Raw genomic sequence first — 22,040 nt, 5'->3', positions numbered from 1 at the left:
AGATGTATATGTACATTGGTCCGAGCGTGAACAGCAGGTTACGATGTCTCAAAAATATATATATATATATATATCTATATCGGGTTGCCTTCCCTTGAAGGAAGTGTGTCTATACTCACCCCAGGGATTATACAACAATGGTAGAAATGACTCTCAGCTGTCATTTTGCTGAAAGGGACACTGACAAACCAGGGATCTATCTACATAGAGCTGTCCAGCTGCAAGCGAGTGAGGTCATGCTTCGTTTCGGCTTTTGTGTTGTGCATAGAGTACAACGTCTTAAATCATAAAGCGCCATGCCCCATCAGCAATCAAAAAAAAGATTTTATGTAGTATTCAACGTCAAATACGTTCAGACGATAGAAATGATATCCTCGTAGGCCATCTCACCACAGATCTGGTCGTGTGGCAACTTGCGGGAGCGGGCGATCTCTCCAGCTCGTGCGTTAGGGCCGAGAGGCGCCGATGGCGCTAAACCCGACTGGGCGGGGCGCCAGGGACGCAAACCTCACGGCGCGCAGAAGGTTGAGCTCCAACACCGCGGAGCTCCAGGTAACTTCCATCGCGACACATCCAGACAGCCACAAAGCCGTGGTCCTCAGGATGCCGCCCTTTAAGGACGAGCACATCTTGGTAAGTTCTGCCCCCGTGATCGCGTATTTTGCTGCTATACTTTCCCTGCCCCCTGAGTTCTAGAATCGCTAACTTCTTCAAGATAATTGCGCCAGGATCCCAAACGACCCTGGCGCAATTGGGTCTGCCCGAGTCCTTCACCCCCGCTCGGTTTCGCTTCCCCACGCGCATGTTCCCCGCAGAGAAAAAGGGAGAATTTGAACCCTATAAGATCCGCGAGAAGCGATATGAGGTCAAGGAAACTAATGGCGCCACCGCGCCTAAGGAGGACGTCGAGATGAAGGATGTCCCGTCTACCGAGCCGCAAGAAGAGAAGACCGAAGATAAGGCTGAAGACAAGGCCGAAGGAAAGACAGAAGAGAAGGCCGAAGATACAGAGATGACCGAGGGTGCTGACGAGGAATCCAAACAGGAAACGGTGGAGGAGATAGTGTATGAGGAGGACATTACTTCGGATGAGGGTGCGATCTATCCGCTGCAGAACGGACGTATTGTTGACTGGCCGTGCTTCTTGTCGCTCCTGACGCATATCTATAACACCTTGAGTCCGCCGTTCCACACGCCTATCATGCTCATAGCCGAACCTGTCTGGTCAGCACGGGATCGCGAGATCATCACCCAGTTTGTCTTCGAGAAGTTCAAGACACCTGCCTTCTGTCTCATGGACTCTGCACTCGCCGCCTGCTATGCATACGGAACCCCCACAGCCACGGTAGTAGATGTCGGGCACGGGAAGGTGGACGTCACCGCTGTCACCGACTTCATCGTCAACGAGCACGGAAGGGGCATCGCGGTGGAAGGTTGTGGTGGAGAGGCCATGACGGATCGGCTAGTGGAGCTATTGGGCCCCAAGGGCTTCACAAGGGAGATGTGTGAGCAGCTCAAGCGAAGCAATATCACCGAGATCCTACCTCCTGGAACGCCATTGCCTGGTGCTGCTGCGACTGCTCCGCAGGGTGGCAACCCGGCAGCCTCAGCATCAACAGGCGCTTCTGATGGGGTGCCGAATACTACAGTTCCCCGTGGTCCTGGGAATAACACTCAAACGGGAACAGAAGGTGGAAATGGTTACACGGAGGATGATGAGGGCGTACTGAACGTTGCTGCTATCGTCAGCGGTAACACAAGCGAATATCTCGCAAAGAGGGAGAAGGAGAAGGCCGAGAGGGCTGCAGCCAAGAAAGGAGGCGCGGGGGATAAGGATGCGAATAAGCCAGTCCGCCTTCCAAACTCAAAGAAGGAGAAAGCGACATTCCAGTTCCAGGAGTATGTTAAGATCGAACCCGAAAATGGGGCAGAAGGAACTTCTGGAAGATACATCCGTCGGAAGCGTGATGTCGAGGTGGGCGTCGAGCGTTTCCTCTTGACGACCCCGAGCAAAGAACAGACAGACCGCTTGAGCGGCGGTATCCTCGATGACATCGCTGCCCAGATCTATTACACCATCCTTTCTGTACCAGATGCGACGAAACGAAGTGAGCTTTGGGACTCTCTGATCGTCCTTGGTAATGGCAGCAAGATAAAAGGTAAGACCGTCACATCCAACGTATATGTGGAGCTTATGCTAAGTACAATATATATAGGCTTTACACAATCGCTTCTCGCTACTATCACCCAGAAATACATGCTTTCCCCCTCCGCTACAATCTTCACCTCCGAACTACCTTCCAATCTTTCCACCCCTCTCCCTACTGGAGGAACAAACACTCCCGCCCATCCCGGTCAGACTCCGGGACCTCTCCACCATCCTGCCGCTCACGGTGTCAACCCTCTTCTTGTCGCCGCGACTCATGCAAATACCCCCTCCAACCCGAACATGAATCCTGCAACACCTGGAAATGATCCCAACGTCCCTCAACACCATCGCTCGACGGGCCACTCACAGACTCCAACGTCTGTCAAGACTCTTAAAGCGCCCGAGTACTTCCCGGAGTGGAAGGATCAGGGCGGCAACAGCAACGCACCCGGTGCCACAGGGGCTGGAGGGAGCAACACTGCTGGTGCTGGTGCTCCCGGCGGCCCAGGCGCTCCCGGATCGACATACACCGGCCACGGAATGGAGGAGGCGACCTTCTTGGGTGCGCAAGTCGCCGCGAAGGTCATCTTTGTGCTCGATCAGGGCCTGAGCAAGGGCTTCCTGAGCCGCGTCGAGTACAACGAGAGTGGGCCAGCCGCAATACATGACTATACTCTGTGACGGCTGGATAGAGCCGTATCTATCAAGACTAGTTTTGGGGAGTTGGGAGATGAGAAAAAAGAGATATATTTTCTGGTTTTGGAACTTTCTATAAAGCCTATTCCGAACCATCGCGAAGTTAACCCCACGTTCTGTTTTCATTTGTCATCTGTTTACGTATTTATTATTGTTCGCTGGGTAGGTAAGGATCTTATTCTCGTAACATCCCCATCAAGTCAGTCAGAAGCAGAGCAGGGTAGATCTCAAGGTCTGAAGGAATCCGTGGAGTCAGGCGATGATGTGCTTGCTATGCTTGTGTGTTATTATTTAAATGCATCAATCTATGAGCGTTGTGATGGGATAAGGATTTGCTCATCTTTCTATGTTCTCTTGCTTTCCTCAACTGTACTAAAACTAAGGTTACAACAGTAGGTCTAGTCGTAGTATATAGCAACCGGACCACGTGGAATGTCCAACTTCTGCTCAGATACTATCATTAATATTCTGTATGCCGAGGTCGTATTCATGGACCCTGTGTACGGTGCCTAACTAGTTAACGTAATCTATAAGCGAGCTGGCCACCTACCCACCGCCAAATCTATTCAAACTGCAATTAGACTATCAACACCGCAAAGTTGAAGCTATATACTCTATATATCAATTAATTACCTATTAGGGCATTGAACTCTGGTATGACCTAGTATATTACATGTGCTGCACCGTGGTGGTTTGCTGGCTGTCAATCTGACTGCTCAACCACCCCTTCCTGCCTTTGATCAGCTTCTTGAGCACATTGCAGTCCTTCCGCACCTGTTAGAATACCTCCAGTAGCTATATAGGACCTAGGTGCATTCCTCTTTCTTTTCTGACGCTGATTGGCAGCCTGTAACTCTTTGTTTTTCTGTGCCAGAAGGACTGCATTATGCATTGCAATCTGACAGTCCTTGACTAGTTGATTAAGAGCTTGCTTTGCAGGACTTGGTGGGCTTTGAGAATGGTGCTTCAATAGGCGCTTAAGAGCCCAGGTCTGAAGCTCCAATTCCTTGATATTATAAGGTGTCTCAGGAATCCAGGATGCTGATTGATTGCTGTATGATGTAGTAGGTGGTGTAGGTGTCTTCATCTGAATATGAAGTTGTGAAGGCACTTGATCTGGCTGATATAGAACTAAGCCAGCAGCTGCAAATTCACTGCAGATATTGGATGTGGATAGGGTTTCTGTTTGCATAGATTGATATGCAATTAGGAAGTCTTGTTTATCAATATGATTGATGCCAAGATGCATACTTTTTCAACTCTTTGCCCATATGCCTTTTTTAGAGGTGCAAAGTAGCCAACATCAAGTGGTTGAAGAAGATGTGATCATGTGAGGAATGTGATAGCATACATAATGGAATAATTATATTCTGAGTGCAGAACTGATCAAATTCAGGTGTGATATGGCTTCCATGGCCATCAAGAATCAACAATTGATATTTTCCAATTACACAGGCATGGGTATGTGTTACGGCACAGCCTAAGGATCACCGACAGGGCGAATGAGGGGGAGAACCTGTCACGTTATGACGGATCAAATCAGCGGAAATGATCCATCTAGATCCTTGACCCAACCTGACCTTTGATCCATCCATAGTCATGATCCACCGGACAGGTATTTCCGGGCAGAACTCATCATGTATATAAGACGCTCCTTAACTATGGGGATTAGGACCCTGTGTTCAACTCAAATAGCAATCCCGATAGTAACATTGCTAGTAACGGCCTATTCATCTATCTCTTTCCCTTGCTTTCTGTCCTCAGGATAAACCCGACGAGCCTCCGCCTGTGACGGCGTGGCAAGAAGCTATATAAGCGAGAGCAATACGAAGCCGTTGGCTTCGTATCCTAGTCTTTTGCCGGTACTGCAGCGGTTTGGCCCCTAGAATGCTCCCTAGGAGCCACTCCGTGACACCGCCTAAGAAGTCTTAGGCCCGCCGTTACAGTATGCTTATGGAATATCTCTTTGACCCAAAGCAAGCCAAGTTGATTATTTGTCCAGCCATTCTTACTGACCCCAATCATTCAGTCAGATGGTATATATATCTCTATACCAGGAAGCTTGGTGCATCTTTCCCGCAAATATAATTATGGGAGGTAAGGTCCATCCAGATAAATTGATTGATTCAATGACAGTCACCCATTTGTGATTTCCAGGTTGTATAGATCTGGCACAGCTAGATTGATCTAAGCCAGTGATAACTTTAGCAGTTGATATCACATCTATTTAAAAGCCAGTCTTATCAAAGTTATAGATATCTTGATCAACCACACCATATTATTGAATAATATCTCGCACGCGTTGAAACCATTTATGGATGATCTTTGAATCTTCACATTGAGCCTGCTGATAATTATATTTGCAGTTATATCTTGATTGAAGTTTCTTATGGTGTTTAATAAATCGTTGTACCCAGTTCCTGCCAATAGTGGTTAGTATAGATACTGATTTTGATCACTCAGCTAGTAGTAGATTGGCCATCTTCTGTACAGTGGCAGCATGAGATGGCATACCACATTTATCCATGGATAATATCCATTCCATAAGGGTAGATTCTTCAATAGATGTGAGTTTTTGGCAATTTGGTGCTGAATCTGCACACAAAGTGCGGCTGCAAAGACAGGCAGTCAAAGTAGATTTTGACACATCATATGCTTTAGCAGCAGCTCTAATACTAGAAAATTGACCATTTTGATAGGCTCTAATTGCCAGAAGAAATCTGCCTTCTTTAGAGCTATCTTGATCACTTTGCGGTGCTGACATCTTGATTTGAATTTGTTGACTATATCGCGTCGCGTGTCGGGTGGCCCGTTCGGTGGTGTGGCCCGCTCGGTGGTTGATTACGTTACGTTCTGGATGACGGATGAGTAAGCAATATCTGATTTAGTTAGCTATCACGTGATTAATTATATAAGCATATCTTCATGAATCGCGACATCGCGATCTTGATAGATGAGATCCTCGCCACATTTCGGAGAAGGCCTCGACGTCCTACTTTCTATTATCTTTCACAACCATAGCGTTCTATACTTCTATTCCTTGCACTCGCCAAAAATGCCTCGTGCAGAGGCAGGATCAACCAAGGCGATTAGCAACAAGCTCAAAGCGGTACGTGATCTCCCGCCCATGCTTCTAGGACGACACATTGAACTACTAACACATCCTGCAGAAGGGGCTTGGAAGACTTAGATGGTATTGCCAAAGTTGCCAAAAGCAATGCCGTGACGAGAACGGATTCAAATGGTAAGTAATTTCTTTGCGAAACGATGTTTTAGTTACAGAAGTCGCATGCTGACTGCAATGTGCCACACAGTCATGTCCAGAGCGAGAGCCATGTTCGGCAGATGCTGCTGATCGGTGAAGACCCCAAGAAACACATCGACGAATTCAGCAAGCAATTCGTGCGCGATTTCATCAATCTGCTCAAGACGACCCATGGTGAGAAGAAGATCCACGTCAACCAGTTCTACCAGCAGTACATCGCCGATAAGCACCACCTACACATGAACGCGACCAAATGGACGAGTCTCACGCAATTCGCGGCGTATTTGGGACGGGAAGGGATCTGTCGCGTGGAGGAGACCGATAAGGGTCTTTTTATCTCATGGATTGATAACAGCCCCGAGACGCTCAGGCGGCGGGAGGCGATCATGAAGAAGGAGCGTCAGGATAAGGGCGATGAGGAGCGAGAGCAGCAACAGATCCAGGAACAGGTTGAGAGGGCGCAGCGTACTGCCGCTCAGGCGGCTGAAGAGGTGGCACCAGAAGCTAGAGAGCTACAGCGGAAGGAGGGCGAGAAGGTGAAGCTGAATCTTGGATTGGGCTCGAAGCAGTCCACGGAGAAGAAGTCGGAATCACCGCCAAAGGAGCCGTCGTCCTCTGGTGAGGGTGAAGCGGCCGCCGCTTCTTCAACTCCTGATGCTTCTACGACTCAAGCTACGACTCCTGCCCCGCAGGAGGAATCCAAGCCGGCAGTCAAGGTGTCCATGTCTCTGGGCGAGAAGAAACCGAAGAACGTTTTCGCCGCGGCGGCGAAGAAGAATCCGCTTGCTGGAAAGAAGGGCCCTGTTGTGGAGCCTCCAAAGAAGATGACCGAGCAGGAAAGGATCATGAGGGCAGAGATGGAGGCCATGGAGCGGAAACGCATGCACTCGCAGTCTGGACCTCATGGTGCCAAGCGGCAGAAGATCTCATGAATTATGGATCTTCGAGCTGTCAGGCCGACATTGTACGATTTCCAATTAGCTCTTTGTCGCCGCCTGTCCCTCCATCCTTGACCGAACGCAAAGCATGCTGTGAAATGCATGTGCGAATCATCATGTTTACGACCATTTCGAAAGAGGTTCAGCAAGAAGATGCGTGGAAGAGCATTTGAGCGCAGGCTGATAATAGCGCTATCATGTGGAGATACTCGCCGCATTTTCAGCTGTCGTTTTGAGCTGAGGTCCAAGTCTATTAGGACTGCTATGGGTTGAACAGTCTTAATACGGACCTCGCGGACCTGACTGATAGGTTGGGATTTCTGCGTCCGTGACCTCGTAATATGAGGTCAATGGTTATAACCTATGGGAGAGGTATAACCGGTGTGGGATCAAGACGAGGAAGAACCAAGTCCGCAATGCTGGTGGACAGGCTTATCAACGAAGCCCGTTGTACGGATAGTACCTGTCTTGGTGTGAATAGCATATCTATCAATAATGGAATTGATAGACGAACATGGATTGCAAAATTTGTAATTTTGCCAAAGTCCGTCTACTTCGTAGCAGCACCTAGCACTTCACGCATCGTGGAGATCTTTTTTTTGACGCTACTGAAACGTAAATACTTGTTGAAACTTGAAACTCTCCACCTGCCCTAACTAACTACTCTGAAGGCTGAAGCTCTGTACTGTACAATTTACTTTGCCGGCGCCCACGCCCCCTTGGCCCTTGCAGCGGACGCACCAACCTTGACTGAAAGGGTTTCCACATCATGACATGATCAGCCAGCCGCCAGCCCTCTTCAACTTCAAGGTTCAACCTTTTTTGAAACTGGCACGCAAAACGTCGCAAAGAAGTCGCAAACTTAAAGGACAAAGTTGTCATCCGGTCGAGCCCCCGACAAAATGTTCAAAGTTGTCAAATCTAGTGGATTGACCAATTGACAGATCCGCACAGGCCCACCAACTGGTACACGCTCAGTTCAAACTTCTTTGTTTAGAGCTTGTAACTTTTTTTTGCTGCTAGAGTGCCTAGACAAATTATTAATTTTTTTAGGTTTGCCACAGCTGTAATAAATGCCAAATGCCAATCATAATAAATCACGGATAACGCCACGATTTATCAAAGTTTGATCTGGCTGAACTTATCGATCCATCCATGCCCAGACTCCGGCTGTTGGGACTCGGACGACGGAGTACCCCGTGAGAGATCCTCAGCCAGCCAGGCAGTATGTCAAATTCTCCAATAAAGTTGACTGCGTCTTAGGAGCTGGAGAAAGTTGAGTTGAGCTTCCAATCTTCAACCAGAGAAGTTAGAACGGTCAACGGTTAAACCTACCTAACCTAACGTAACCAATTTAACTTGTACAACTCCCTCCTTAGAAAGAAAAGCCGAGCAACCAAGCTAGTATACCAAATCTCCTTAGGAAGTTAGGAACCTTAGGTAGGTAGATAGAGAAATTAAACTCCTGTCATGTCCCACGTCTCATTCTATTTTATTTTTCTCATCTGTCACCTATGGATCACGATGTGATGGGGATGCGCGTGCTCCAGCCTGCGATTTTGTATGGCTGGTTTGTACATATGATTATGGTTAATGTTATGGTTATGGTTGTTTGTGGAAGGTTTCGGTTTCGGGGCGAGCCGGCCGGCCGAACCGGATCCTTGTTGGACTTTCACTTGCCACTGGGGAGTTGGGACTGGGATTGTATTTTTTTTTTCGGGGTTTGGGTTTGTGGGTGCTGGGTTTTATCTATCTATCTATCTACGGAGTATCTATTCATTTATCAATTCTATAGTAATAATAATTGATGGTAATGATAATATTATGGAGTTTTCCAACTCGTGGTAAAAATCCCTATCTACAGTACCTCCCTGTTATCAGGTAGGTACTTACCTACCACGATAGAATCGGATCTGATTTCATCTAAAATAGCTAGGTATCTAAGTCTAACAAAAAGGGTCCTTCTACAGTAGCCTATGTATACTGGACTCCGACTTGTTGTCTTTGGCCGTCCGTGTCTGCGGCAAAAAAAAAAAAAAAAAACCGGGCGCTGGCTGACTGCAGGGCTGGTTGAGGTTCCAGACCCTGCAGAAATTTCAACCCGGGATTATCGAGGGCCATTGCGTTGCAGCCGCACAGATAGACATCCTTTTTTTCTTCTGGAGAGATACTAGGGAAGGGCACAGACAGGAATAGGGCTGGCTGGCCCTGGACTTGTTAAGGGTCCTCCTCCATGGCGCAGAACAGGGCTGGCCTTGCGGGCGCTATTGGTATTGGTATTGGTATCGTTCATGTGCAGGTTATTTGAGAGGGGAGAAAGGGGGCGATTCGGACTATGCCTGTGGAATGGAAACAGCGCTGAATGGTGCTTTTGTTCTGTACAGGTAATTGGTGTATTATTTTCACTTATGTTTCCAGAGAATAAGAAAGGATGCTATGATATGGCGTGTGGTATCTAGATATATATCCAAAAACATATGTATGATGAGCCTTGTAGGGTACCTTTCTGGGGTATCTCGCACTGTCTGGCCTGCTTCCAGTCCTGTCCTGAAGCAAGATGTAAGTAAGTAGTATAAACATAAGTATAATCAAAGAAAAATCCTGTTCCGTGATGGGGTTGTAGCTCAATGTAAGACTCCAATATATATTATTTGCTTTTTTTCCCCCCTTTTTCCTTTCTGTATTCTTTGCCCCTTCCTTTTTCTTTTTGTATGACTACGTTAATTTCATTTCATCAATTGGTCCCACGAGCAACACTCCACTCGACTTTGTTCTCCACCTTGATCACATTTAGGGGCACTTCATCGCCTGAAGCGTTCGAGTGTCCATCTCCCACGGTATTCGTGAGCTCCGAGCTCCTATGGTAAGGCAAGTCGTCTTTGTGCTCTGAGATGCGCTGGAACGGCGACTTCGACACGCTGCTGGGGAAGCCGTGGCTCGCGGAGCTCGCGAGGCCAAATCGAGCGCTTCTGTTCGTGTTGTCACCCGACCGAGCGTACCAGTTGCTGCGTGACTGCGGGCCCGAGGTGGTCTCGCCGCGGCGGGAGGAGATGGTGGAAGCGAAGGACTGGAATACCATGACGAAGAGAGGGCGTAGGGTGGGGAGGCAGGCGCAGACTATTGCAATGGCAACTTCGATTAAACTCCAGAGACTGGGTTCAGCTAATGAGTCTGTAGTGGAGAGAAGGGAAAGGGTTAGACCATTTCCTTCCTGCAGGGCAGTATGCATGTGCCGGTGACTTACAGCTGGCGTTACTGAAGTCGATATGGAGAAGAGTAGTGAAGCGATATATGCTTGCACAGATGACACTATATGAATGAACCAGTGAGTAAGCTTGGGAATAAAACGTACAGCCAATGGGTGTATGAGAAGGATCGCTATTCACGAGATAGACGATATGAAATTGGCAAGCTATACTTACAAAGCACCCAACATAAAGATCATGACAACAGAGAGACGCTGCGCCAAAGGAGCATGAAGCTTCCAGACCGGCCGCATAGGCAGGATCAGAATGCAAGCATCCGTAATGATGTTTGGTATCGCATTTCCGATGAATGATGCCTTGGCGTTGATGCAGTGTCCGGGAACTGCCATGTTCCAGGCCCTCCGAACAGGTGTGCACTGGAAGATGCTAACAAGGTTGATGGCAATAGCCCAGCTGATAGTAATGAAAGCGAGAAGCCATGCAGCGGTGCGGAAACCTTTGGTGTCAAAGATGCTGCTGTAAAACGCCAGGATAGACAGCTTGACCAAGGCAATGCCGGTACAATATACGCATTCCCACGCAACCATAATCTGTTCATAAAGAGAGAAACGGTCAGTTCCGAACATTATGTAGGGCTAGACAATTGTTCGAGTTATAAGGCGGAAGCTAACATGGGAACTTGACCAACCTTGAGGATTGTTATAACTTGGGGCATCGGCACTCTGTCGCCAGGCACATTCATCCCCTGGTAAATAGCTGCTCGAGTCAATGAATGGTCGTCCATTCTTTCCTATGCTATGGACATACCCGCTAAAGATAATCCCATATTAGCATATTCAAACGCCTAACTTGGTGAATTAGCAGTCATCCCGTTTGACCTTTCGTAATATGAGCCCTACCAAAGCAATGATAATAATGTAGTCGTCCAAGCGGACTTGAATATTTCGCATGTATCGACATATTAATCGTAACCCAACGAAGAAAGTTGCCAATATGGTGAGAGCAATGGATGTTGCTCTCATGCTTCGTTGTGCCTCTGTGTAGGGGCTCTGCCCCGGCACGTATACGTCTGACGACGTCTGCATGCTGGACGTCTTGAGAAGGTCTCAAGGACGCAATGGTAAAAGCGACGCAGGTCTGTGCTGCGACGAAGACAAAGAGAAATTTGGAGATGCCAATCTTGCCATCTCTAAAGAGACTTGGGCCAGTTTTCCCTTGCGGCCTGTCCCTTTCAGGGGCGATTATTGAATAGAAGTAGAAAGGAACTCAAAAGTTAACAGGATCATCGTGCATACCCTGGCACGCACGGAGGCGCGGAATGAACGCCCATCTGAGAAGAAAGCCAAGTCTTCGCCATGCCTGCAGGCTGCTCCAAGGAAAGTTTATGCTAAATGCCTCGTGCTTTCGAAGCTCAGCTACAGCATGGGGCTGGAGCAGTGGAGTACACGTTCCTGGCAGAAAAGCGTTCGTTCCGAACTGGCGGGAGGTTGCAGTAACTTTGGCCCAGTACTAACCAGACTCGAGGGTCCCGGTTCCTAGCGATCTGTACGGAGTAGTCTGCAGCTACTTGCAGCAGTAGCATCTAACTCTCTTGAAACAAGCAGGGGAAATTTACTGTACGGAGTACAACTACGCCTGTATGCCCTTTGCGGCGGTTCCGCCGGTTTTGCATGATAGCACTGGGTCCATCTAGAATATCGGTTGTGTACAAAGGCTGCTGCTGACTTAGAAATGTGGATGATTATGTCCTAATCCCACCGTTGCATAGATTACTAATGAGGAGGATAACGAGAAGAAGGAGATTAGATCCCCGAAACGTGAGCTGGACGCCTAACGGTAGTATATCAATAATTTGACCGCAACTGTCAGGTCACTCGCTAGAGTCGCTTCCCGAGAGCTATGTACGCGCGGTACTCCGTACATGTATAGCATCTGCAGGGGATGCTTGTCGGTCCTAGCATTTATTGCCTGTCATGATACTCGAACTGGCTGGTAATCTCGAACAGGTCCAGTTGTGAGGTGTAGCAAGGCCATGACTCTCCTCAATTAGAAAAAAGTAGGATTATCCTTTCCTTAGGGCTATGTGGGATAGATATGTTTCCGTTCTGCAGCGCCTTGTGAGTGTGAGGGAAAAAAACGTGCACGAGCTCCGCCCTGACGATAGTCAGATTTCTCTTATCGCCGGACCAAAATCGGGGCATCCGCCAAGAACTTCATGGATGTTGCTATCCGAGAGAAACCCACTTTTGCTCGTCAGCGATGGGGAGACATCCGAGCTCAGCCTCAGTGAACGCTGAACGGGCGGAAGCGGGGTCGTTTGGTTTGAGCCCGAGGTCCATCCGCGGTTCCTGATTGACACTGACAGTCTGTCAGATATCCGGATAGCCTCGCCCTAACGGTCTTATCCTGACAAAACTTAATGCAGACAGAGACATGGCGGCGTCCTGCCCCCACTCTCGCACGCGATGGCCAAACTGAAAAGATTCTCATCACCGGTTGTAGCACAGGGGTACCGATTCACGATGACCTGACAAAAGCGACGTTCTCTTGCAGGATGGACAAGGGAACTATAGACTTTCTTTTCGCCCCCTCACGTGTGGAGAAAATGCACCAGCCTGGTGAAGTCTGATCAGTGCGGATTGTCCCGCGACTCGACGATCAAGAAAAGGCACCGGCATCTGTTCCGGCGACATGATCGGCAGCATCTGCGCAGTGTGATGAAAGCTGCACTTAGGAGTTCAAATTGCCTTTTTGCCGCCGCGTGGTTTACATGGTTCCCACCAGGTTTCATCGAAGCTGAAACGCGCTGGACGTGGACTTAAGTTTGATTGCTGGCTGTCTAGTGGTGGAGTTTGAAGAGTCGGTCTCATTTCCCCCAGTGCACGAGGTGCGCCTACAGAGCACGAACAGCAGGGAGAACGTAGCGCCACGATGGCCGATCATCCACTTAGGGCTTTGATCCAGGTTCGTGGTGGGGACCTCCAACTGCATGACATCCACGGCATCTGGATTCTCTCAATGCCGATATACGGCGCAGTCCAACGCCCCAGGGGGAATCTTGTGTAGCAAGTTTGGTCCAGTGGCTCCCCCCGTATCTGGCACGGAGCGTTCTATTGATAAAGCCATTAACTAGCTCGTTCAGTATCGGGATGTGTACTGTGTATATCTCTAAACTTGCCTTCGGAGGTTTATCCAGCGATTGGAAGCTGTATTATTGTTCCACAAGCTTTGTACTCCATAACTCGCGGCCTGCCTGACCATGTTGTCTGAGACCCCAAGCACGAAGCCTACCATCTTCATCGTCCCCGGTGCATGGCATCTCCCGGAGTGCTTCGACGCTCTCCGTGAGGTTCTTGAATCCCACGGATACCCCACGGAATCAATTGCACACCCTTCTATCGGGGCGGAGCCTCCAACGAAGACACTGGACGACGATGCGAAAAACGTGCGGAAGACGTTGAGCAGGCTGATCGACAAAGAAGGAAAGGACGTCATTCTTATAGGGCACTCATATGGGGGCAACGTTGTCTCCAACGCCAGCGATGGGTTCGGACGTGCGACGAGGGCCGCAGAGGGCAAGGCTGGTGGTATCTCGCTGCTGATATACCTGACTGGGTTTGTCGTTCCTAAGGGCAAGTCTCTGTTGGTGGGACTGGGCGGTCAGTGGCAGCCGTGGATGAAATTCGACGTAAGTAGACGAAGAAAACAAAGACAGATGGTTGAGAGAGGGAATCCGAAGATAGACGTGATAATAATAATATGTATACAGGGCGAGTATTCATATGCTTCCGACGAAGCCAACATCTTCTACAACGACCTCTCACCCGAAGAACAGGAGAAATGGGTCGCGAAGCTCCGCCACGGCTCGAAAGCCTCGTACACGACCGATATCACGCATGAGCCATGGCACCACATGCGCTGCGCATACGTCTTCTGTGATGAGGACCACGCGCTGCCGCCGTTTGCGCAGAACCTCATGGTGCAGACGATGAAAGGGGAGGATGGAGGTGAGCCCGAGGCTGGACCCATCCTGACGGCGCGTCTGCCAGCCTCACACTCGCCGTTTCTGAGCATGCCGCACAAAACGGCGGAGACAATTGAGAAATTGGTTGCTGAGGTTGGAAACTAGGTGAAGTTGATACCTAATTGTCCCTGTAATGATATTTTCAGTATGGTTGGGAGGATACTACAATGCGGGAAAGAATGTGCGCTAGTGTCCTCGTCTCCAGTTAAAGCTTTTTGTCCAGATTGTACAACATGTATTTAGCGAATAATAATTGAACCGGAACTATTTCTTACCTGCTTTACTCTTCGTATGAATAGTAATCTTGATTATGGCTGCTTCAGAGTCGACTACCCGGTCGGAAGCAGGTACAAAAATGGCGGAGAAATTTCGACCCACTCGACGCTCTTCGATCTCGATTCTCGAAGCCCTTGAAGCTATTCTTTTTGCTTGAGTGGAGCCCAGTCCCACATAATGCTCTTGCACATGGACTGTCTTCAAGCTCGTACTGCACTTCAGTTTGTTCGTCAAGCAAAGGTTAACTGACATGAAAAAAGATGTTTCATTACAGAGAAAATCATAACATCTGCTTTTGCCTTTGATTTCTACTTTTACGTATCCCAATGTTGTATGTACTCGAATTTTACAGAGTAATGCATAAACGGTGTACAAGTAACCCATAATAATCTACAACAATATTATACTCGATGACGCGCTGTCTTGAAAAGGACATGGGACTGGGAGCTGAACAATCCTTATTTGAGGCAACGATCGCCGTCCCGACATGCACCCCTTAAATGCATTATGCATGATGTTCGACAATCCCGGGAAGAAGCCAGTTCATGGAAAGACGGTGTTCCAGTTCCTGGAACTCTTGAACATGGATCATTGGTTCTCCACAGAGAATCTCCGGAGAGATCTAGCCATACCAATCATGCAGTTAAGGTCGCTAGTTCTGCAGCGGGATAATCCATAACCGGCTCGTCTCACCAAAGGCACCTGGAAGTAGAACTTTCTATGCCCAAGTTTAGCATGGGCCAGTCTCAGATCACCAGTTTTCCAGGGGCGGTGCACTAAACAGCTACTAATGCGTCCAGGAAAACGCACGTACATACGTGGTGTTCCTCCGGATATCCTCCATCTGTCCCCGGACTCGGGTACGAATACTCGTCCGAGAGCTCCTTACTACTAATAATGAAGGCAGCATAAATTAGTCACCCACATACACGTGTCAGCCTAGTAGAACATATGAACATGGAAAGAGTCATGGTAAATCGTGAGATTCGGCCGACTTTACCCTGATAGGCTGAACATGTCCTGCCACTCCTTGTCATACCCGATAGACAGTGTATTAGGTCTCCCCAAATGAGGTGATCTCATACATTGGCTTCGTTCTGTCTCCTTTTCTGCATACATGTCTCAATATTAGCACAATAGTTTTGACTAATAGCTCATCAAGCTGTAGAGTGTTGAGACGTAATTGCAATGGCTTCTGGGACGAAGACACAGGTAGGTAGTGTTTTATTAAATGCTGCTATTTCGCAAACAAGTACAAAGATGTAGATGTTATATGCTGAAGTAGAAAACCTTGGAAATCTTGTTATAGTAGGCAATTTCAGTTGGAGAATACACTTGATGCCTTCATCATACCTTTTAGGTTGTTACCCGCTAGGACATAAATAAGGATAGATACAGAACGTGTGGACCCAACATCAATCTGCAAACATATATCCGCGCCTGCTGTTCAAGGGCCTCTGCGTGACCTGTCGCCTACTCCCCGGACCGCTCTACGCAACGGCCTCCGGCCAAAGAAACTCTCCAAAGGCTGCCTGCTGCCTGCGAATTTGATCTGGACATAAATTGTCATTGTCGGAGGTTGTGAGATGTATCTCAGATCGATCTCTAGAAGCGGAGTAATGCTCTTGTTCCCCTGAATATAATAGTGTCGGATCTGTATGATTGCAGATAATCGATGCCTCTCTTGTGTTTAAGTAGCTAGTTTGGCGTAGCCCTACGCAGTAAGCACTTTGGAAGCGGGACCAATTTTCCCCTTCTGAAGCTCGAAGGAAGACTTACTCTGGATAGGATATCGTAGAGATGACTATGCGCCTGTATAGGTATCTATCTGCAAATACCTCCCCAGGGCTTCTTAACACATCCACAGTCTCTCTAAAGGCTATATTCATAACTCAGAAAACCGGACGTGAAAAATGAAAACGTGTTTTTCCTTCCTCAAATTCACAGTCTATTATCCCCTCAACGATCTCCTGTGTGACAGTTGGGTAATATCATTTAGTAGTGTGTGCTTCGACGGGGATAATGTAACGCCGGGTGTCAGTTCCTACTAGATTCTTGCACAAGCCTGAGAAGCAAATTTAGGCACAGGACCGAGGTTCGTTTCTAGGACTGTCTGCTATTCCGTAGGTAGTATCTATATGTTCTGAACATCTAGTAAGATGGCTCGAGACTTGGACGCCGACCAGACCGGCAAAAGCATCGCAGATCGCGGGAGTTAGCGAGCTTCGGGGATAGTGACAAGACAAGCTTTTCTCGGCAGCCAACCGCCGTGCGGGGATCCTGTGAGCGTGCTAAGAATATCCATCTAGGAGCCCACCGCGTACGTCAACTTCTCAATCGACAGCTGTTGCCTGTGTTGTGATGCTAGGAAGGCGGCGCGTCCAGCTTTTGTGCCTGGATCTCAACTCTTAGACAGCAAACGTCAATTGATGCGTAGAACATAGCCATGTCGACCACGCAGGACTCTCCCCATGGCCCTTCGTGGCTTCTCGTCCGCATCCTCGACGAGCTCGGCCTCGCCTCGGTTTGGCGGTCTTCTCTGGACGCGAAGTTCCTCTGCGCGCAGCGCTTCGTGCGTCTCTTCGCGTACGGCGGCTCGACTCTGATCTTGGCCTCGTATCTCTCCGCGCTGGGCATCTCCGACGACCGCATCGGCCTCTTCATGACCTTGACCCTGGCCGGAGATGTTGTCATCAGCTTCTTTCTCACGCTCTTCGCGGACGCCATGGGCCGCAGGGCTGTGCTGGCCCTGGGGTCCGCGTTGATGGCTGCTAGCGGGGTCGTATTTGGGATTTTTGGGAATTACTGGGTGCTTTTGGCGGCTGCGGTTTTTGGAGTTATCAGTCCGAGGTACGTTCTTCTCATAGAAACTGCACGATTCAAGGACATCATGCTAAATAACTTGTTATCAGTGGCAACGAGATCGGTCCCTTCCGCGCCGTGGAGGAATCAACCCTCGCGCATCTCACTCCCCACGAGATCCTCAGCGACATCTTCGCCTGGTACTCCCTGATCGGCACCGCGGGGACGGCCTTTGGCATGATGACCTGCGGTTGGGTCATCAACGTGCTACAGTCGTCCAAAGGATGGGCCTTCGTCCCAGCCTGCCGGGTCATTTTCTTCGCGTATGCCGCCGTTGGAGTGATCAAGTTTGCCCTGACCCTCGCGCTCAGTAAGCGAGTTGAGGCTGCAAAGGAAAAGAAGAAGGATTCGTCGCAACAGGAGCAGCTCCAGCAACAACAGAGCTCCGAGACGGAGCCCTTGCTGGGTAGTGCGAACGTCGAAGAAGGTGCGCAGGCTCGAAAGAAGCCACGCAGAATTCCCTTCTTGCCTTCGCTGGAGACGGAGCTGCTGGGGCTTGTTTTGAATCTCTCTGTGCTGTTTGCTTTGGATTCGTTCGCGTCCGGGTTGGCGCCTCTGTAAGTCGTCCCGAACCGAAACAACTATGGCAGATCGCACTCTAACAGGAAGCCGTCCAAGATCATGGATGACGTACTTTTTCAAGAGAAAGTTCGATCTGCCAGAAGGCAAACTAGGCTCGATCTTCTTCACGACAAGCATCATCTCATCTGCATCGATGCTGGTCGCATCCTCGATCGCCAAACGTATCGGCAACGTCAAGGTGAGATCGATCCCCTCTTTACTGTCCTTATTGAGATTTTTCAAGAGCCATCCTCCATAAATAAGCAACGCAACCCAAAACGCACTGACCTGGACACTAACAGACGATGGTCTTCACCCATCTCCCCTCCGCAATCTGCCTCGCCCTGATCCCCATCCCATCCTCCCTGCCATTCGCCCTGACCTTCCTCGTCCTCCGCGCCTGCACGCAGAACATGGACGTCGCGCCCCGCTCGGCCTTCCTGGCCGACGCGCTCCCGCCCAACCGACGCACGGCCATCATGGGCGCCATCAACGTCGTCAAGACGTGCAGCCAGAGCCTGGGCCCCTTGATCACGGGTCTCCTGGCGGGCGCGAACCTGTTCTGGGTGTCGTTCGTCATGGCGGGGTCGTTGAAGGCGACGTATGACATCGGCATGCTGGTTAGTTTTGCGGGGAAGGATGTGTCGAGGCAGAAGAGACAAGACTCTTCTTCTTCTAGGGCGGCTGCTGAGGCTGATGGGGGGGGTAGGGAGCAAGAACACCAGCGGCAGTAGCAGTCTGTTGCTTCTCAGAGAATGTCGGTCTGCTTGGATGTTCATTTATGACCGCACGATCCGAACTCCAAAGAAATGTAAATATATAGAGCAACACATGCAACCATTCGATCTATTTGGAAAGCTAGCAGATATTTGGATATACTTCCGTGTGCTCAATACGGGGACCGAATCAGTTGGGAGATATGTTATCAGGACTTGACCAGCTCTGCCATTTCAGGCACTAACTTACTACTAACCTATCGACGTAGTCAACACATCCGCAGCCTAGCTAGCTAGCTAGCTCAATAGCCACGAAAGGAATGCGCCATCTATCATCGAACTCTCATTAGATCGCTGGGCAGGCCAAACGAGTTGGAGGGAAAAAAAACCTGATTTACTTACCTCAAGAAAAGAACCTCCCACACCATTGCAAAGTTCAATTAGAGGGTACTACCTAGTATGTAGTATGTAGTACGTAGTATGTGTAGAAGAACCGCTCAGGAATTCAGTGGTATCACAGGGCTATTTATTACAAAAGAAGCTAGGTAGTTAGCAACATTACTACCTAATCTATCAAAACTACCACAGTCAAGGCAAACTATACTGCACTGCACTCACTTCACAGCCCGCCCAGGAGTCAACTTCAGCACCGTGATATTCAGATCCCTGTGCACGTTGCGCAGATGAACGCGTAGATAAGCCGCCGAGTAGGCCTTATGTATAAGACAGATCAATATAATTGGTCACATCGAGAAGCAAGTAGAATTAAAACTAAACTAAAAAGGGTCTAGTGTACCCAAGATTTCGGCTGAAACCCACAAAACTCGCAGGTCTTGGCGCACTTGGGGACGGACTAAGAACGAACCAGGTTTAGCATCTAGTTGCCTCTAGTTGCATCTAGATGCGCAGAGACAGATGAGGTCGCAACGCAAACGTACGATTTCCGAGTTCTCCATCCACCGAGGATGATCGTGCGTTTCGCAGCAGCGGGGTCGGGTCATTGGTGTTGATATATAAGTTTTTTTTTTGATGGAAAAAAATTGTTTGAGTTGTGGAGAGAAAATGAAAGGAGGTTTCGGTTATTCAGTAATTAAATTTCGTCGCTTTAGGTATGTGCTAAATTTTTTAGTGTGTGAAGCTAGGTCGGATTGTGGTTAAGTGGTTTGTGCCTGTCCAATTAGAGGGAGGTACGAGTCTCGTGGTTGAGTCTGGGATGGGATGGTGGATGCTTTTTTGGCTTTGGAGTTTTCGGGTGTTGTGCTCGCGACGGGATCGTGGCGTGGAGGGGGGGTTGGAAGGCTGAGATGGAAGCCGTGAAAGAGGCCATGGACTGGATCTGTGTACCTATACAGTACAGCAAAGTCTGGCACTCCTAGCAGATTGACTGGGTAATTCTTTTGGTTGTTCAACTACCTATGATGAGTTCTTTGATGGATGCGAGTCATGTGGATGGAGTTGTCGCCGGCGACGGGGAAGGCTAGATTGTCCGGTCCGGATCAGAGTGGGTAAACTTTGAGATTGTCGCTTTTGAGATATGAGCCAAAGTCACCCTGACATGTCGATTCATCAAGTTGATTCATAGCTCCGGGGTTTCTGCGTCGGAAGTTCAAAGGATCTAAGGTTTTGGCCTGACAAGGAGATGTAAAAAACTTCGCACAATTACAGTCCCTATTTGACTTGACAAACAGACTGACAATTGTATTTAGGGTTGAACAGCCTTCCCATTTCATAATACTATCGATGTGATCAACACATGGGGCTATTTAACAGAGTGAAGATGTTTCATACGTCATTACTCTAGAATGCAAGGACAACTGGGCAAAAGCTCATTTATTTCCCCTTGCCCTCCTTCCACCAATCGTCCGCATTAGGATGAATCCCCGGACACTGGATCTCGCTCCTTCTTTTCGCCTTCTCATTGTGATCCACACCAAACCTGGCGTTCCTCGCCGCCAGCGACGATTCCAGATCGATCTGACTTGCATCCGTTAATGATCCCATCAAGGTTGGGTATCCCAAAGGCAGAGGATCATCCCGGTCAATCTGCCAGAAGTGCCAGGTCTTGCCGTAGAGGCCCACGACCTCTTTCATGGCCTCCGTCTCAGCGTTCTCCCACTCCTCCGGGTCCACGCCCCCCGGTCTTGGGAGGACGAGCATCCCGGACTTGACCTCGAACTCGTGCGAGTGCCAGAGCTTCTTCTCCTCTTCGGGAAGCGTCAGGTAGACGTGCTTGGGGATCATGTACTCGACGCCGATGAGGCGGGCATCCTTCTCGTGCGAGTCGTAGATGAGGCATTGGCGCAGGTCCTTGCGCACGTGCGAGCAGTAGTGGTTGGCTTCGACGTATCGGGTCACATTGTGACGGGCCTCGTCGGCGTAGATGTGCAGCGCGTTCAGGAACTCGCAGATGTTGTGCAGAGGCTTGAGCTCTGGGTTGGGGGAGGACTTCTCTGCTCCGCAGGACGCCATGATGATGACGATCGTTTGTGATAGTCAATAATATAGACTGATCTAACAATGCTATGACACTGTTCTGGAGATTGAAGTCTGCTTCTCGACGATATCGTCGACGGTATTTATATCAATCAGTCTTAGTATTCACATGATGATAATCCCCGAAAAAGACCAGGCTGTAGAACATGAGTCCGATGAAGTAATACGCCCCGTCATGTCTCAATCGGCCTCCCCGCCACGCGCGGCAAGCCCACGTTGGTGCGGGCTTCCCCAGGATACGGTCACCGATCTGGTCGCCGATATGGGCTATCAGCGACTGATCACAACGCCACCACCTTTCGGGGAATATTTGGCCGGGTGGAACCACCATTCTTCTCTTCCCCCATGGGGCTTAGATGTGTGTATGCCGAATGCATGTTGCCTCAGCCCGAGTCCGAGTGGTGCTTAGATGTATTCCCCGGAAGAAAAGACCTCTATGTCCATAGAAGGCCTCTCCTGTAGTAGGATCAATCAAGAAGTACGTCAGAACAACCGTATCTATCGTTCGCAGGCCCATTCATTGCTCCAACAGGCAATGATGTCACAAGCCTCGAGCCACTCGAAAGTCCGACCTGGATAAAACATCCCTTCGCGGTTGTCAGTACTCAGCATAGTATCCTTCGTTCCTGACCGGATTAGAAAACGATCTCAAGTCAGCATTCGGGCATAAACAGGTAAAATGCAGTTCTCGGTCGACAGCAAGCGTCAACGAGTCAAGTTTATCTCGGGATCCTCGGGTTCTGTCTCTCGTCCGCTACTCTCGGACGAGTGATTTTCTGTGTTTCGTCATCATGTAACGTCCTGGCAAGACCCCTGTCGCAGTTGCAGACTTTTGTATCCCGTCGTTCTCTGGG

The 22,040-nt window shown here is 49.2% G+C and overlaps 6 protein-coding genes across 6 annotated transcripts; 4 read left to right on the top strand and 2 right to left on the bottom strand.

The window, feature by feature from the left end:
• Positions 1-465: 465 nt before the first annotated feature.
• Positions 466-2,830, top strand: VTN00DRAFT_2908 (uncharacterized protein; the record flags this gene model as incomplete). The annotated part of the gene is made up of 3 exons (XM_069429166.1): positions 466-633; positions 716-2,159; positions 2,217-2,830. 3 exons carry the CDS (start codon positions 466-468, stop codon positions 2,828-2,830), a joined length of 2,226 nt encoding a protein of 741 aa, XP_069283320.1.
• Positions 2,831-5,900: 3,070 nt separating this feature from the next.
• On the top strand, positions 5,901-7,042 carry VTN00DRAFT_2907 (uncharacterized protein; the record flags this gene model as incomplete). Its single annotated transcript, XM_069429165.1, has 3 exons — positions 5,901-5,954; positions 6,016-6,089; positions 6,160-7,042. 3 exons carry the CDS (start codon positions 5,901-5,903, stop codon positions 7,040-7,042), a joined length of 1,011 nt encoding a protein of 336 aa, XP_069283319.1.
• Positions 7,043-9,782: 2,740 nt separating this feature from the next.
• Positions 9,783-11,339, bottom strand: VTN00DRAFT_2906 (uncharacterized protein; the record flags this gene model as incomplete). Its single annotated transcript, XM_069429164.1, has 6 exons — positions 9,783-10,210; positions 10,293-10,357; positions 10,471-10,844; positions 10,943-11,010; positions 11,062-11,098; positions 11,154-11,339. The coding sequence occupies 6 exons, from the start codon at positions 11,337-11,339 to the stop codon at positions 9,783-9,785; spliced, it is 1,158 nt and encodes a 385-aa protein (XP_069283318.1).
• A 2,174-nt stretch (positions 11,340-13,513) lies between these two features.
• On the top strand, positions 13,514-14,383 carry VTN00DRAFT_2905 (uncharacterized protein; the record flags this gene model as incomplete). Its single annotated transcript, XM_069429163.1, has 2 exons — positions 13,514-13,942; positions 14,024-14,383. 2 exons carry the CDS (start codon positions 13,514-13,516, stop codon positions 14,381-14,383), a joined length of 789 nt encoding a protein of 262 aa, XP_069283317.1.
• A 2,617-nt stretch (positions 14,384-17,000) lies between these two features.
• Positions 17,001-18,711, top strand: VTN00DRAFT_2904 (uncharacterized protein; the record flags this gene model as incomplete). Its single annotated transcript, XM_069429162.1, has 4 exons — positions 17,001-17,404; positions 17,467-17,973; positions 18,035-18,176; positions 18,280-18,711. The coding sequence occupies 4 exons, from the start codon at positions 17,001-17,003 to the stop codon at positions 18,709-18,711; spliced, it is 1,485 nt and encodes a 494-aa protein (XP_069283316.1).
• A 1,812-nt stretch (positions 18,712-20,523) lies between these two features.
• VTN00DRAFT_2903 (uncharacterized protein) lies at positions 20,524-21,162 on the bottom strand (the record flags this gene model as incomplete). Its single annotated transcript, XM_069429161.1, has 1 exon — positions 20,524-21,162. The coding sequence occupies one exon, from the start codon at positions 21,160-21,162 to the stop codon at positions 20,524-20,526; it is 639 nt and encodes a 212-aa protein (XP_069283315.1).
• Between the last annotated feature and the right edge of the window lie 878 nt (positions 21,163-22,040).

The sequence above is a fragment of the Thermoascus crustaceus genome, assembly GCF_041956765.1.
Source record: "Thermoascus crustaceus strain CBS 181.67 unplaced genomic scaffold VTN00scaffold_11, whole genome shotgun sequence".
NCBI classification, from domain to species: domain Eukaryota; kingdom Fungi; phylum Ascomycota; class Eurotiomycetes; order Eurotiales; family Thermoascaceae; genus Thermoascus; species Thermoascus crustaceus.
This window is presented reverse-complemented; position numbering and strand designations above follow the sequence as displayed.